We start from the raw sequence: 18123 nt of genomic DNA on the forward strand, positions 1-18123 counted from the left end.
CATTCTGCTGATTAGATTTGGATATTTCTTGTGTCCAACTGGACATTTTGGCCAGATAACATCACATTTGAGATCATCTTCACACACAATGTGAAGTGACAATGAATACACAAAAAACTCTTCTGGTTTCGTAATGTATGAATGAATATACACAGCTCGTGTTTGTGGTAATCTGGCCAGTGGTTGTTGAGATAATTTGTTTTTATGTGGCATTTTTCAGACTCTTTCAGAAGCTTGCAAAACACCTAAACCCCAAAATACTTCCAGACCGTATTTGGGGTTTATGTTTTGCTCAAAGATCATTTTGACATGGAGCCCGGGACTGAACCACCAACCTACGATTAATGAGCTGACCCTGTTTCTCTCCTGAGGCTACAATCAAAGACAACTGAAAGAGCAGTTTAAGTCTTAAGCACACATTTTAAGCCTTGAAATGTGAGAAATGAAGCATCTTCAATACTAAAAAGGTTAATCTGGTTGCCCTCTGACATAGTATATCCAGATAAGCACCTGCTCCAATCACCAAACAGCAGATATAGTCTAACATCTAAATCCACTGATCACATTTCCAGGCTGTACCTCTCACAGTGGTGTCCAGAGGTGAAGTCTCTGCAGCCCTGACACTCTCCAGTCTGAGGGTGGCAGTACTCGCTGTGGCCGTTACAATGGCAGGGTCTGCAGTGAGGGAAGCCCCAGAAGCCCGGCAGGCAGTGGGAACACTGGCGCCCCGAGGCCCCCGAGACACACTCACACTGGCCCGTCGACTCATGGCAGAAGGCGCTCACCGAACCTCGAAGGTCACACTCACAAGCTGAGGACGAGATTTGAACCGTTACACTTTTTGTAACTGGGTTGAATACGGGTAAAACTACACAATCATTCCCCCAGCACTTACGTCTGCAGCCGGAGGGGCTAAACAGGAACGTCGCTGGAGCGCAGTGGTCACAGTTCCTGCCGACAACGCTGGGTCGACACTGGGACTCACCTCCACTGGGACTCACACACAGCGCTGAGTGAACCCTGAGGGTCACACTGACATGCTGGGAGATAAGACAAGACAGAGGATTAGTTAAAACTTCTCATCCTGTCTTGGGATTTTACCAGATTTTCTCACATTTTATACACAATCTCATATGTACCCATGGCTCCTTTGTGCAGCAGAGCGGAGACGCTGAAGATGTAGTCGTTACAAATGTCGGTCATGGGGCTTTTGACAACGCTCTGACTGCTCTCCAGACATCGGTAGCGCTGGAACGTGTCCCACGCCCCATCACCTTCGATCCCATGGAACATGTCCAGCTCCCTGACCCTGGGTATTAGCACCAACTATATAGAGAGGAAGAGAAGGAGGATGAGGATAGGGGGAGGACAGAGGAATGGAAGCCATAATAAAAACACAGGAGTTATTTGAAATGTTTCAGGGAGCCAAATTAAATACTTTTGTCCACAGACCATTTAATGGGACTGGCAGCTGTAGCACTTTAAAAGGCTTGGATGGACACAGAACTCAAGCTTGTTTCTAAGCTTAAATATTAAGAAACTTCCAATCATCAAGCTTAAAATTCTGTCGTCTGTTAGGCTAATGGGACGCTGAAGCTAAAGCTTTTTCTTTGTAGAAGCCTGTTAATAAATCTAACCGTTTAAATCATTCTGGCAACTATGGTGCCGATTGTTGTTTCTCATTACACACACATTTCACACCTCTGGCAGGCTTCTCTTCATTAGGAGCTGGCTACTGAGCCTCATGGTAGTATTTCAAGCCATTTGCTGTACCAAACTGACATGATGTCTCTGAAACAAAGGAACTAATCACTACATTGACAGAAGAAATAGTCCTTATGAGATGTAACGACAGAGTAAAGTATTAGCATGGAGCCACCAATCTACAAAGGGTACAGGGATGACTTTAGACTCATCTCTTTGACAGTTAAGGAGGACAATATTTCTGTGGGACAGCTCCTTTAAGAGGAGTTGTGGGTTAAGGAATGTATAAATGAATAAACGTACAGAGTCGATGAGTGTGTACGGGCTCTGGACGTTACTGTCTGACGAGTAGAGAGGCAGACTGAGTCGGATCGTGTAGTTCAGTCCTTCCTCGAAACACATCGGCCTCACCAGCAACACGTGTCTGAAACGCAGCACAGAGTCAGTCAGTGAAAGCGTGTAGTGAATGTGCTGCTAGAGAGACACAGTGAAGTAAGCTTTAGAGCTTTACCTGGATCCAGGTGGAAGAGAGATGGACTGCTCGTCTCCACTCTGGATGGAGTTGCTGCAGTGACTGGAGTAGTTTGGAGGGTTGAAGACGGGACGCTGCACTCGGATGTTTACCTGCTCCCACTGCTCGGGCAGCTGCCAACATATACAGACACACACATATATATATAGGTTAATTATTCCTAAAACTATATTAACATTAATCAATCATTAAACATCAGTTATCTGTGTTAAAATAGCGAGATGCTAACATTTTACTACCCAGACCTGCAGAAGATACACATTTAACTTAAGAATATGGACAGAAAACCACATTATCATGTGTCAGCTTTTAAAATAAACCCTCTATATGTTAGATTTTTCGGTAAATATGGTGGTCCAAATTCTTTTTTTGTGGCGTAAAAAGAAGTCAAGTCAAACAATTGTGTAACGTGTGTAATTGTAGAAGGTAAACACTCAATAGTCCCCAAAAAAACAAGGACATAACCTCTGTGTCCTCAGTGGAAGCTACTGTAAGGCCCTGATGGAGAAGTAACAAATGCTGGGGACACTAAAGAGTCTACTACAGCCTTAAGATTTTAAGAAATCATTGAACATTCTTGATGAATATATTCTATATTGAGTATAGAGCAAAACAAAAAGCCTTTTTTTCTGTTCTCTTTCTCACATTAGGTAAATAACGGAAGGTACATGGAGCCTCCCTATTGAGTTTCAACTCACTGGGTACCTCCATCCCTCAAGCTCTGACTCTTATTTTATAGCACACATTTCCAAACTACTTCTCAAGGAACAACTAGACATACATGTTATAAGTGGCCTTTATTATATTTATGCCTGTGTGCATGTTTTACCTGCGGCTCATAGCGAATAAGCATGTCATAGTCCATGGACTCGGGGATGTTGTTGATTGTGAACTCTAAGTAGGCTCCTTCTGGCACGTTAACAAAGCCCATACCAGTCCAAGTAGGACTGCGATCCAGAGGATAAGGCCTCGGTACCAGCGTCACACCCTGACAGAGAGAGAAGGAGATCAACAAAGCTGTACAGACCTGGGTAAAAGCAGCCCTAAACAGATGGGATAGGAAACACACTCACAGGTCCGTGCTTGGCGTCCTCCGCCTCGTAGGTGTAGTGGTCCAGAGCGATGAAGTAGAAGCCGGACTCGACCTGATCGCAGCGACGTCCAAACATGTGCTCCCTGCACACACACTGTCCTGAGAGAGGGTCACAGCTGTAGAGAGAGAAAAATGGAGGTTGTTAGTACCTATGTTTCTCCATGTTGTTTTATTTTATGTATAAAACCACTTCTACCATTTCTATTCTGTGTGTTTAAAAAGTTTAAAAAGTGTCTTTAATAAACATAATACACCTTGTGATGTTAATTAATTAATAAAAGAGGTCATACTTATTGTTGACTGCCCCACCCTGGTCGCAGTCACATGGCCTGCAGCCGTCCATGTCATTGGACAGACCCCAGTGTTGCGGCTACAGGGAAAAGAAAGGAGGTTTGTTCATACACACTTGCACACACACATATATATTGAGTCTGGCAGTCTTTTTAGATCCGTACCTGACACTGATCGCAGTTATGTCCGTCAACAAGGCGCTTGCAGAAGCAACTTCCTGTCTCTGAATCACAGTTTCCTCCAGGCAGAGTGCCCAGCGGGTTACAAATACACGCTGCCAAAACACACAACGAAACAATGAAGCAAAAGATTCAACTGCGTCAGTCTGTCTGACTGTAGTATATCCACACTGTGCATACAGTTTAAGCACTATTTCTGACCAAATCCCACCTTAAAATTCAGTTAATTTACACATTAATAATGATGAAAACAACATATTTTTACTGGGATTTTAAGGGGATAATTAATGGATTGTAATATATACATTATTTCTAATGGAATAAATGCAGTCTAACTAATTGAGACTTACGCAGGCAGCCGTGAGGCCCCTGTCCCAGTCCGTAGTGTCCCTGTCTGCAGTTGTCGCAGCGCTCGCCCTCCACGTTGGCTTTGCAGCGACACTGGCCTGAGATCAGCCCGGCTAACACATCGGTACGCGGGTCACACAGTCCGCCCTCCAGAGACCCGGTGGGGTCACAGTTACATGCTGTAGAGAAATAAAGAATGACAATAATGAGATTGAGTGGACACACGTGATTCGTACATCTGATGGTCATGTGATAATATGTATTCTGTATGTTTATTTAACCTAGGGATGCATTTTAGGTCATGAAATCTCTGAGGACAACAAGAAAATGTAGTTTTGACAACAGAAAGTGTAGTAATAAACTAACCTGTAGCATTATCTGTGGAAATTTTACTGGTTGTCTGGCTAAAACTGGTATATAAATGAGTGAATGAGCAGATGTGACATGAGGTAAATATATGTGATTAAAAATTAAAATTTCCCTGAGGAATAGTGGAGACTTTCCACAGAAGTAAGGAGAAATTGATCCACTTTGCTGCAAACAACAAGGATATCTGAGGAGTAAAAACTACAATTTATCCCACATGGTAGTCATGCTTTTATCCATATTTGTTTTTTTGTTTTTACTAAATAAAAATGTACGTAAGAGTAATGGAAATCTGCCCAGTAGATTCTCATATTTGTTACATAAAAGTAGAATAAGTTAGCCTGATGGTGAAGTAATAAAAGAAAGGTCTACAGTGTCAACAAAAACTCTTGGGGATCACAAATATACACAAACAAATTTCACTGTCTGGTCAGTAAATGTTGAAATATTTTGCCCTTTCAGCCAAGAAAAACTGATTAATCTGTCCTCATTCACTCCATCTACTCTCTCTACTTTCCTTACGTGATGTTCAGAAACTAAAGACATGAAATAACATCATCAGCTTATCTTCTAATAACATTACAGGTCCAGGAAGATATTCACACGTGAGAATGGACAAGAGAAGGAAAAAAGCCTCTCTGCAAAAGCGGCGTGTAATTTAAAAGACAAGAGAAAAAGAGAGCAGGGGGAGGCTGTGTTTCAATTTTTTACAGCATTACTTCCACTTGTACCCTGTAGTTAACAGGTAATTACAATCATGTCTACTTTCTGCTTTTCACTTCAAAGGCAAACACAGTACAGCTCCAGATGGTGCTCGTCTGAAAAGAAACACCAACGTGCTTCTTAACAGACAAGTTTGTGTAATGAGTAGAGAGAGACGCGGTGGAGAAGCACTCAGTGGGGTCAGAGGTTACGTAGAGGTGACTTACGCTCGCAGACGTTGGGGTCCCTCAGGTCTCGGTTCGGGTGCTGGTAGTAGAAGGGTCCGCACTGCTCGCACTGTCGGCCCACCGTGTTGTGTTGACAGTCGTCGCACACGCCTCCGCTCATGTTGCCGGTGGTCATGTACATGGCGAGGTCGAAGTGACAGGACGTGGCGTGGTGGTTGCACTCGCACTCTGGGAAAGAAGGGGACAAAGAGGGTTTTTTGCAATTAAGTATTATTTTAATTATCTTATGTTAATTAATCGTGTATAAAATGTTAAAAAATGTTATAAAATGGTGATTAAAGTTTCCCAGATGTCTGTATTGTTGTTGTTATTTTGTGATTCATAGCAAATGCTCATATTTGAGCAGCTGACACAGAGGAATGTTTGGTATCTGTGCTTGATAAATGACATTAAATGATTTAACAATTATCAAAATAGTTGCAGATTGACTAATCAATGAATCAGCTAACCATTGCATGTCTAGTGTTATGTATGTGAAGCCCTTTGTTAGTGTCAACATGTTATCTAAAAGACGGTTATAAAAAGATAGTTGTGTGTATGACAGTGGTATCAACTTATGAAACAAAGAATGTGAATAAGCGTCTTCTCCCGAAATGTGAATAGAACAAAAGACAGAAAGTGAAGTGAACTTTTCGTGCATTAATCTTTGTGTTCTTACTCTTGCAGGCGTGGGTGTTTCGTCCCTCTGCAGGTCTCCAAGGCAAATCATGGTAAAAGTCTTGACAGCGCTCACAGTTCAGTCCCTCGGTGTTGTGGTTACATACACAGCGGCCATGGACCTACACACACACACACAAATTAAATTACCACCAATACCAGCCACATGTACTGTAGGATTGAGATCTAACAGTCCAACACACCAAAGCTTCATAAAGGTCAAGAAAACTCTCTGAATCTTTTCTTTTTAGTCTCAATAAGCCACATATAAAACACTCAGACAGTCTTTTGGTATGGAAGTTAATCCTTGGAGCTTTGGGAACAGCTTGTGCACCAAAATACTCTCTACTCAAATGTCCATTAAGAAGCTTTTTGAGAGGGTGATTTGCAGTAAAAGACTATTAAATATTAAATGTTAGAAAGCTCCATCAGCAAATTGAGTTACCAAGTTGTCATGAAATTGTAGATATTAGTTTTTTAATTATTTGATGTATTATACATATTTTTAAATATATATTGTACTATATTCCTATATTTTAACTTCTGCACTATTTTATGTCTTAGCCTCTAATTTTTACCTGATGCATAATTTTATTTTTATACATATTATTTGAGCATTGTTGGAGGGAGCCTGAGAATTAAACATTTCGACTGCTTCACTGTAACTGTTGATGACAATAAAATACTTGATATTGATATCTGATGATGAGGAAAAGCTCCAGAACAGCTAGGCCTACTGAGTGGAAAAGATTGATTCAACTTCTGTTTCCAAGGTCAAGGATGAAGTTTCAGTCCCAATTCAACTCTCATTTTTGGTCATTCTTATAAGTTTTGCTTCCGGTAAATGAAATCAATATGAAAAATCAATAAATCACTCAGTCTTTCATGCTTTCTATTCTCTGTGTGTTTGTGTTTGACGTACCATGCCCTCGGCTCCAGTCGGCGCTCCATCCATCGGGGCACACTCGGACGCGTGGCCGTAGCAGAAGCAGTTGCCGCGGACGACCAAATCATAGAGGGAGTAGTAGTACTTCTCTGTCACCTCGTCGCGGGAGTCGAGCAGGTTGTCGCCCAGTGTGTGGAGCTTGATGAACTTCACCCGGAGGTTAGTGATCTTCAGCATGTCTGCACACACACACAGGAGATTAGAGCGTTCACATCTTCTTACAACTTTATTTAGGCAGGTAAAGGTTGTGAGATTTGCTCAGTGTCGTTTTTACAAGGCAAACCTCTCTTATGTGAAGCTATACAGATTTTTTTTTAAAGTTTCTTGCAGAGTTTTCAGACCTGAGGGACGCCGCTGCTGTTCCTCACACACCCACAGCATTTACCACATACCTACCATGAAGCCTCTGCATGTGTGTGTGAGTGCGTCTCAGTCTGGGTGAAGGTGAGTGTACAAAAGCCGAGTCGCTTCCACGTGTGAAATTCCATGTGGTTCTCTTCCTGTCTGACCTCTGACCCCCCTGCAACTCTGCTCCAGGTAGCTGTTACCTGGACTGCAGATGAGTTACTAGAAATCATCTCAATACTGTGATGAGTTCGCTGGATCTTTCACACCAGGGAGGTGAGAGGTCAGAGGTCAGGTCAAATTAAACCCCTAGGATGTGTTCAGGTGCCACTGTTACTGTTTAGTCTTTTGTCTAGCTGCCCTCTCTCTTGTATAGGTCCATCATTTCTGTATAATTGTTAGTAAATTCACTGGAAATAATTACGTAATTTGGCATTTTTTTCAATTATTAGATTTCAGTTAATTGCTAGTGTAACCAGCAGGGAAAAACATACAGAAATGTAAAATATGTCTACTGGCAAGCATATAATTCAACATGAATTAATAAATTAATTAATATTAATTTGATTTTAAATCAAGCTTTCCTTTCAGGGATATTCGTATTTCCTTTATGATTAAAACTAAACTTTATTTAAAACTTCTTGGATATAATTAGTAGACTACAAACCTGTAAAATAAAGGGTTAAATATTTCTCTGCTAATTATTGATTGATTACTAGATGTTTAACAGTATTCTGCACTACACCACTATACTGTACATGACACAGTATTTATCTAAAATCTTAAATTTTTTTCTTGTGAATTACTGGATGATTTTACCTCAGACTTAAATATAAATTAAATAAATCAGCTAAATTACTCTTTAGCCACTCACAACTTATACAACACATGCAACCTGTAATAAGCTGCCAATAAAATGGAAATTTAGGCTTAGCTTACTCTGTATCCTCAGGCTGTAGGGGTCCTCAATCTTAAAGGCGGGGTCCAGCACCCGAAATATCACCTAAAAGACAGAAAATAGGAGAAAATAGGCAAATTTTCCTTGTACAGACATTCGTATCAATAAAAAAATCTTCATAAATATAAATAGAAAAGTAAGTATTTGCAGAAAGAACCAGAGTCACAGTCACCTCTCCCTCGGTGGATGGTTCGATGTCTGAGTAACGGGAGTCGCAGAGGATTTCGTCCACTTTGAACAATGGCCCAGAGGACACGCCGGGGAAGGATGCTTCGCAGTCGTAGGCAAAGTAACGATAAACCTGCCACATCTTCCCAAAGTCCATCGATCGCTCAATCACCATGGCAGCCGGACGAAACGTCTGTCGACAGAGAGGGACAGAGAGAGATCACTAAATCACCGGAAACTGGTTTCTAATGTCAGTAATACACATAACAGTAGTATTATTGCTTTAAATCATAGTGTTTTTCTGCAGCAAAATCTGCATCTTCTTGTATTCTCAGATGTCAAAATAACAGAAGACTATTGATGCTTTGTTTGAGTCTCTGTGAATGATCAGGGAAACCAAAATGCAGTGGCATCTAATACTCAATAAGCTGTTAATCTCCTGACAATGTGATGCAATACTGATCAAATATATCAATATGTCGAGATGTGTTAAATGAGCTCAAAGATCCCTGCAATGTCCGGGTTCTTTTCATGTACTTTTTCCTGGGAAATGAATGTTAACTGATACGTTGCATGTCATTCCTTCATGCATTATCCATTATTTTGAACCAATGCTACATCTATAATACTCCATCCATGCATGCTGGCATGGCACTACTGATCTCTGATGAACATTATAAGTAATAAGAGGAAACTACCTTTTGTTTTTTTTTCGTGATAATGAAGCTCGTTTTCTCTGGATAACTGATAACAGCATCAAAAATATAATTGCAAGCAGGGCTGTTCTCTGCTAATCTTCTTAAACACGCAGATGTTCATTTCTTTTCCTGCGTCATGAAAACCAAATATTTTTTAGGCCTTTTCACTTCATTAACATCCCATTTATCCCAGTAAATTGCTCCTCTCTTTGCATCAGCATTTCACACTCAAGTTTCTATGTAAGTGATCTGGGAAACCAAACCTCCAACGTTTTAGTATATTTCCCTGCAGTTTTTCATCTAGAATCTATGTTTGGTTTGGATACAGTAATAATAAACAGAACTTGAATATGAAATAATGACATTACAGAAAGGGTGGAGAGGCTGTTAGAGAGGTGTTGATCTTTCCTGCCACCCAGTCCCAAAACAGAACGGGATACACATGGAAAGTGGGTCTATGGGTGTGTGTTTTGACTATGATGCAGAGTCACAATGTAAGTGAAAGGCAGTGAATCCAGCTGGCCACTATCATGGCCGACCATGTGGCAGCAATGATTTTTACTGCACAGCTCCGAACTCATCCTCCTCTCCCTCCTTCTTTTCTTCCCACCGTTCTCTAGAGACCGGGAATGATTTCCCACATTCCTCCACCACAGCTGTCCGATGCTGTGTTTATCTCTGTGCCATGAGTATGGGAGTATTTGTATGATATATGTGTGTGTGTGTGTGAGAGAGAGAGAGAGAACAGGCACCTTGAAGGTCATGATAAGGTGTGTGAAATGAAACTCGGCCTCCAGGTCCAGCTGAATGGTCACATTCTCGACACCTGCAGGTAAAAGGGAAATACAGTCAGACAGGATATTAACAATTAAATCTCTTTCTTGACTGATTTCCATTCATAAAGAACACACCTCAGACAGACTCTCTCACGTACTTTCTTTTAAATATTTACAGACTCTTTCTGCACATGTTTATGCAGCCAGAGTCGAGCTGGCTTTCCAGCCGTGCCCACATACGGATCTAATCAATCTAAGCTCCAGTTCTGGATTGAGTTGCACCAGCTAAGACTATAAAATCATCACCAAGTTTACATGCAAAGTCCTTTGCACCATTAAAACTTAAGAAATGGCTCATTTAGTAATGTGTTAATTGGTTGCTAGGAAACATTTATAGAGGCGTGTAATCAAAAGCAACTATGCAAACAGGAAGTCACTGTAGTATCCAAAAATAAGGTCAAACATATATTAAACTCAACTGCTACCCTTTGTAAATGTAGGTATGACAGCTTTCTTAGCCGTGCATGGTAATCAGACTGGTCTCCAGCGGTCTTGAAAGCTGTTCAGTCTCTGCCTGCCTGTGTTTATTCGGGCTCAGCTAGCTACAGTACTCAGCTACAGTAAACTAGCTGCACACTTCAGTAACATTATCTGTCCAGCAGGAAACAAATCACCAAGAGTTCAGGCAGAGAGCACTCAGAAGACATCAGAGAGAAAACCAGAGAGTATTTTCTCTTTAACCAAAATTAGCGAATAGTCATAACGTTGTGTTTTTGTACAGTAAGTCTCATTTGTGGTCTAATAAACAGGAAATTCATCCAATTCTGTGCCGCATATTTCTATTTTCCTGGTTTCATCTAAAGTATGTTGGAAAAACGATGGACACACCCGGCCCAGCAATGTCACGCTCAAACTCACTGGGTGCTAGCGCCGACTGGTGGTATGTAGGCTGTATAGTGACTGATAAATCGTCACACACATTTGCTTATTTCCCACAGAAGTGTAGCAAAAGTCGGATGTAAAAAGACAACTGAAAGGCCCACCTGAGTTGTAACTGATGACTTGTCTTGATGTAATCCGTCATTAATATGTATGTTTATAGCTTTTTCTACACATCACAAAGTCAAAAGGCTTCTGAATACGTATTTACAGACCCTTTGCCAATTTGATTACGCACACACGGATTAAGACCGAGTTACACAACTCTCCACTCACATTTGTAAATAGTTTTGCTACAATAATGGCCCCATACAGCTGGTGGCTTGAAAGCCAAGATGGAACTGGAGGACTACTGCGAGGGAATTAGGAAATCCCAAGCAAAGCCATTGTATGTCTGCAGCTTCCTGCTAGTTTCCAAAGCCATCTGCATTGCTGGCCGCCGCTCCCTCCATGACTCACGCCTTTAACAGATTCCCACCACTTGTGAAGGAACAGTGTGTCCATGTGTGCAGCATGAATGAGGGCAGAGTATGTAGAGGGACTGACTGTAATGCGATTTCATTCAGGGTTCAAATTTAGGATGTTGTGATGGTGACTGTCCCCCAATTTTTAGGTCATGTAAATCAGGCAGCGTTTCTAGCATCAGTGTTCAATTGAGTGTTGAAACAGGCAAAACAAGTGACCTTTAAACAAACACGTATCTGTTCTCTTTTTAGTTTCTACCCCTGCAGTTTGCCGAAAACCATTAACTGAATCTATTTTTAAGAGTCGTCTTTACGCCATATTGTTATTCCCTTGTATACAGCTGTGATTGATGCTCTTCTGCTGAGATAATTAATCTGTTTGCCCATTCATTTAATGTTGGTTTACATCTGAATATAACTGCTTTCTTGGTTTGAATACAAAGTACACCAAATAAACCCAAATATAACAACAACAAAAAAGCATTTCATACACTGGTTTTTAAAGTTTTAGTCTTTAAAAGTCTTTTTTTATTTGGGCTGCTGGTCTATAAAATCCAAATACGAATTTCTTTTTACATATTTGGAAACATACTGAGCTACATGTGGACTGCATCTAAGTGCATATATTTATTTTGTGTAAATAATTTTGGCGATAACTGGGTTTGTTCTATTTAAATCAGCTTGCAATTGAACTCGCACTAGCATCTCCTAAATGGTTGGCTTCTCTGAGTTTTCATGCAAAAAAAAAAGTGCCATTAATCAGCGGATAAGTGCATGTGTAATTTTCTTGTGGATCAATGAAATCAGAAGAAAATTAAAAAGGAAAAAAAAGGTAAATGACATCCAAATTCAACTTAGATGAGTAAAACATCTCCTAATGCAGTGAGTCTCGTATGGAAAGAATAAATCATCTTATTCATATTTTACTTTCTGGAGAGTTTTCTGCTCATACTTACATACACCTGGTTTCAAGGTGCATCTACTGTTTCTCATTCTCACTGCAGATTCCTCTGAACTCCCACTGTCTCATTATACACTTCCCTTTTTTACCACTTTAAAAGGCTGTGTGTGTTCAAGCGATGACACACATCTGTTTACTATCCGCACACCTGTTCTCCTCAGCACACCTGTAAGCCCCCCCCCACACACACACAGGCCTGCTGTGATTGGCTGCAGCGAGAGTCTCTGTGATCTCCTCCTGTCTAGTCATTACTGAGCCAAGTTCCCATGAGAACAGTGTCAGTGAGAGCTCACACGCTGTGCTGCTCTTCATTGATTACAAACCAGTAACGAACGGGAATTCTCTCTTTCTTTCAAGAACAAACACTTTGTTTTTCTTTCTCGTTGTGTGTTTTTCTGGCTCTCACCGTTCTCCGACTGCCACCAGGTCTTGAGGCGGTTGTGGGCGAAGGTGGTGACCACGTTCTCGATGGTGTGGCTGCCGTGGTTGACGTCCTCGTCGTACATCTCCCTGGAGTCGCACACAAAACATTTCTTCTCCTCCTGATGGACAGAAAGCACAGCAGAGGGTCACTTCACCCATATTACAAAAACATTTTCTATATATTCTCTATAACCTCCCAAGTGAACCCAGGTGATATGTCTGGGATTTCTTTCTAAGATACCACTGCCTGATTAATCCATGAAACAGGATATCAACAGTTTTCATATTGACTTCTTCAGGAGATAGTAGTTCCAAGGAATCCTTTAAAGGCAAAGACTTTTTGATGAATTAAGCTCTGTCTGACAGTCTAATGTATGAATCTACATTTGTAAGATAACTAACTGCATGCCAATTAGGGCTATGAATAATGATTATTTTATTTATATTTCCCAGAGCCCAAGGTGACATCTTCATATTGCTTGTCATTATCATAGAAGGCAAAGAAAGGCAGCAAAAACTGGGATTGTTTGAATTTTCTGTTGATCCACTAATTGATTCATGCGCTAATGTTTTTCCAGCCTAATAGTAATTAAGTGACAATTGTTTGGCCCCTTGAAACTGGGGGTCCCGATTCCCATTAGTGGTCGCCAAAGCTTCACCGGGGGCGCTAGGCCTTCTTGATTGTAAGGGGTGTAGAAATGTTTTTAAATATAGAGTATGCCCATATGGTAGCATTTAATTAATTTTTTATGAAGAAAACTTAATTTTGTTAATATTTTTAAAGATTACATTATTATTTAAGACATAAAGTGAATAAAATATCACATAATAAGGGCATGTGAAGTCCTGAGTGTTTAAACAGCCTCGTCACGCATCAGAAAAATTAAAACAACCAAAGAAGAGAAGTGGAATACTAACTGTCAGCCAGACCTCATTACACCAAAATCAGTGCTGGACCTCACTAATGTGGCTAAATGGGAAAAAAATCTCTGCAGCCAGTTTCCAAACTATTGAGGAAATCCTTCCCAGAAGAGGTTATAGCAGCAGATTAATGGCCATGGATTAATCACATATGGGTTTTTAAAATGTCCACATTAACAATGTATAGTATATATCATGTTGCCAGCATGTCTACGTCTGTGCTGTGTCTGTTTAATAATGTATTTACTATGTTTGTCAGCAGCGGGGGCCTCGCCTGCACGCCAGATGGTTTGGCATGCACGCAATATATACTCTGGTTCACACACATGTACACACACTCTTAAATCTCACAGTATTGCAGCGTGTGAACAAACAACAGGAGTTTCTCAATTTCACCGAGCCCCTGCCAACTATGTCTGTGTTGAAATACGAGCAGAGTCTGCCTAAGTGGTTCCACTTAGCAGAGTTTGGTAGAAAAATGTCTGCTACTTGAGGCTCACTTCCTCCTCCTCATCTGCAGCTCATACTTGAGTGCTGTGCTCATCCTCAGGAAGCTCCGAGAGGCCCCACAGTGTGTCATAAGGACACCATTCACACAGCGAACTCGCCGAAGGGTGTTTGATAATGGGAGAATATCCCCCTACCTCGCCCCCGGACCACATGCACACAGGGAAGGGATTGTCAGACACACACAGCGCGTTTATTGTGGAGAGGAATGTCTGAACTCCCACTCGACAAGACGGCGAGCAGACACTGTACATGTGCGTGCTGTCACACACGCACACAATGTTATCTGAGGAGCTGAAAGTATCTGTCAGTTGGTTAAAGCTGACTGAGAGACAGTTAATCTAAACTAAAGTTATAAGTTATAAGTTATAAGTTATTCTTTAAAGGAAAAATGCCAAAAAAAGCTTCTTAAATGTGAGGATTTTGCTCAATTTCTTTATTTTAGTAGTCAATAAACTACACAGCTTTAGGGTCTTTGGACTGTTGATCAGACAAAAACAAGAATTTGAAGATGTCACATTGGGTTTTGGGAATTAATGATTCATTTTGTGACATTTTAAAGTCAATTATGAACAAAAGAATAATAATTAGTTGCAGCTTAGTAACATAAAGTTGATTTTCATCATGTTTTAAATCAGCTTTCACTATAATCATACCAATGTCCGCTTGATGGACTCTTAAACATAATGAGGGAAACATCAACCGACCAAGAATTCACAAGCAATAAGTTACTGCCATAAAAATGACACGTACGAGGCCGGGAGTACTTCTAAATTTTATATCACTTTAATGAATTCTGCAAAGACGAGCGAACTGACCCACTTTCTGTTAATTATTCCAACCAAGTGACAACAAATTCCTCAACAAACAAATAATTTCTTACATGATTTAGGCTTTGTTCCAAATACTGTGCTCTTGGCAAAGAGGGTCATTATTATGCATTGTTATGTCTCCAGCCTGGCTGATATTATTAATATATAATTAATTAAAAACATTATTTCACTCCAGTTTCTCAGCAGTTCTCAATATGTTTATACACAAAGCTCATAATTACATCAGGAAACGTATACAGATGTACATCTAAACAAATAAAGGTAGTACAAATGAGTTGTTTTCAGACGTGTAATGAGTGTGGACAGAAACGTCTTACATTATTTTAAATTAAAATCTCAATTTGAAATGTTGCAGCAGTTGATTAATGTTGGTTAAAGTCTCATCTCATCATCATTCTTACATTTTTATTTCTTTGATGCCTTTCAAATCTAATCACATGCAACTGTTTTATAATGTTTTGCTCAATTAGAGTCTTTCTCTGCCTTATAATGACATCTGATGCATTTCCTACAGTATGTGTGAAGGAATGCATGTAGTGTATGTGTGTAATGGAGGTTTTTTTCATCCCATCGGAGGAAAAATGTGGTCTACTGGCAATAATATATGCACTCATTTGTTCTCTTGCTTGTTCTACATATTGTTTTCTGTCTTTTCAATCTTTTTTCTGCATGTAAAGTGCTTTGTAATTTGTGTTTGGACAGTGCCACTGTATCAAAACAATAAGAGCATCCTTTCAAGTTCATGGAAAACTGGAGCAGATACACAAATAAATCACCAGAATTAAGTCATTTATGTTATTTGAATTTTATGCTTTAGATGCTTTTATGCTTTTTTATGCTTTTTGAGACACGTATTCATATGGATAAAAAAAATACTTTTATTAGCTTTAAATCCTGGAGATTATGCACAAAAAACCTTTGATCTAAAGCAATAAAAGAATAGTTATAGATATAGAGCAGAGATGTGTTATCAATCTTCAAATTTCACAAAAATCTGCGTTTTAATCAAATTTTCTTTCAGTTTACTGTCCAACAATCTCAGACAGTTTGTTTTCTGCTGGTTGCGTAAGGTTGGCAGCAGCAGCTCTTTTCTTACCTCCAGATGTCCGACGATGCAGAAGCGCTCCGGCTGCTTCAGGCCGCAGGTGGAGGAGGCGGTGAGCTTGTGCGCCCGGCCGATCAGCAGGTCACCTGTGGCCGGGTAGCAGCTGCCTTCGGTGCAGACATCCCCAAACTCTGGCAGCTGTGCCCCGACGGGACACCACAGGGCTGCTGGAGGAAGGAAACACCGCTGTCAGTGAGAGGACGCACAAAGTCCTAAAACATGATCCTGGATCAGCCAGAACCGGATTGTGTTATAAACAGATAATCTTCTCAGGCCAGGCCAGTTTAAATTAAAATCACATGGATTCTCCCTGTAGGGTGTGCGCAAAGTTAGCTGTCAAACTTTCCTGCGGCAGCCTTCCCTTTTCTTATCTTTTATTTAAAAAAAACAACAATATAATTTGCAGGAAAATGTGAATAAAGGAGTGAATAATGGTTTCCATGTGGCTTTCATTACATGTGTTGTTGCTGGAGACCTGCGAAGGAACAATTTGGCAGCTACAGAAGATACAAAAAACATTTCAAAATAAAAACACAAAAACTCACCCAAAGTTGTTATAATGTGGATTATGAGCGACATATCCAAGTGCGGAGCATCGACAGCAGGTCTAATCAATGATGTTTATGGTCCTGCAGCTGAGAGAGAGTGTGTGTGTATGAGTGTGTGTGTGTGTGCGCACGTGGCTCTGGGGCAGCTGTGGCTCAGCAGGTAGAGCAGATCGTCTGGTGATCACAGGGTTGGCAGCTTCTCCTGTCCACATGTCAAAGTGTCCTTCGGCAAGACACCGAACCCCAAATTGCTCCTGATGGTCAGAGCAGCACCTTGCATGGTAGCTCTCTGCCATCGGTGCATGAGTGTGTATGTAAATGGGTAAAAGCGCTATATAAATACAGCCATCAGTCAGTGGAATAGCATGAAAATGGCAGATGCTTGTGCGTCCTCGTGTACGAGCACTAGATAAAAACTAAACGTCATTCCCTAATGCTACTAGTGGTCGAAAACTCCACAAAAAGGTCCCTATTAGGCCTGTCACAATAACGATTTTTATTCGACAGTATGTTGTCCCATAAATGATTGATAAACAATTTTATTCTCATTTTAAGACCATTTTATGCCACTGATATAATGAGTGTATAATGTAAGAACACCCTTTCAAAGAGCAAAGAACTTTGAATCCTTAAGAACATTCAGAAACTGTAATTGGAATATGAAAAAATGCTGTCTCTCAGCATAGATTCATAGCTTCTGTTCATGTGGCTTAGGCGCTGTTATGAAACGCTTAGGCACTGCTCCCAGGTCTTATAATGGTGGGGAAACCCCTGCTGTTTCTTCTAGCATCATATTGGCTAAAATGTTGGTGACATTCTCATGTAAACAAAGACGCATGTAAACACAATGGGCAATATTGAGGTCAGCAAAATCGATAAAAGTCATGTCCAAATACAGATGTGTGACAAATAAAAAGAAAAATCAGAATGAACCGAATGCATTTGCTTTTAATATAGGACACGAGGGAATAGTTGGATGATAATTCAATTGAATGTGAATCAACTGATTGCCAATCGGAGAATGGAGGGGTTTCCGGACACTATGCGTTTGTGTTGGTTTTTCCCTTAAATTATCACCCATTTGTATCTCGCAATAAGTCAATAACTTAATTACCATGACGGGCCTTGTCCCTATAAAGCTGCATTAATCAATATTTTTTATATTAACAATCAATAAAAACACTATGTGTGATGTGAAAGGGGTAACTGCAAAAACAATCAAACTCTGCAGTTGCCCCCCCGCCGCCCTTCAGAGCTTTTTTAGCAGTGTTTTGGTTTTCAGCTCTCATCAACCTCATTTCCAGCAACAACAGGCAGCCGTTTCCAGAAAAAAAGGCCCCGATAAACCCTCTGAACGCTACCTACCCTGCACCAAACTGCAAAAGACAGTTAGTGACAAGCTGGTGAACAT

General features: G+C 40.6%; 1 protein-coding gene across 1 annotated transcript in view; it reads right to left on the reverse strand.

Annotated features, from left to right (window-relative positions):
• lamb1b (laminin, beta 1b) overlaps nt 1-16842 on the reverse strand; it is a 28934-nt gene extending 12092 nt beyond the window's left edge. Inside the window, 20 exon segments of the mRNA XM_035675408.1 lie at nt 580-811; nt 896-995; nt 997-1040; nt 1140-1326; nt 2008-2128; nt 2216-2349; nt 3066-3224; nt 3310-3445; nt 3620-3699; nt 3785-3894; nt 4150-4326; nt 5443-5631; nt 6122-6242; nt 7043-7245; nt 8351-8414; nt 8542-8730; nt 9988-10061; nt 12782-12917; nt 16156-16331; nt 16710-16842. Of these exon segments, the coding sequence (XP_035531301.1) occupies nt 580-811; nt 896-995; nt 997-1040; nt 1140-1326; nt 2008-2128; nt 2216-2349; nt 3066-3224; nt 3310-3445; nt 3620-3699; nt 3785-3894; nt 4150-4326; nt 5443-5631; nt 6122-6242; nt 7043-7245; nt 8351-8414; nt 8542-8730; nt 9988-10061; nt 12782-12917; nt 16156-16331; nt 16710-16743 (2666 nt within the window). The 5' untranslated portion in view covers nt 16744-16842.
• Between the last annotated feature and the right edge of the window lie 1281 nt (nt 16843-18123).

The sequence above is a fragment of the Morone saxatilis genome, unplaced genomic scaffold (genome assembly GCF_004916995.1).
Source record: "Morone saxatilis isolate NCDOM2014 unplaced genomic scaffold, NCSU_SB_2.0 Contig10, whole genome shotgun sequence".
NCBI classification, from domain to species: Eukaryota; Metazoa; Chordata; class Actinopteri; family Moronidae; genus Morone; species Morone saxatilis.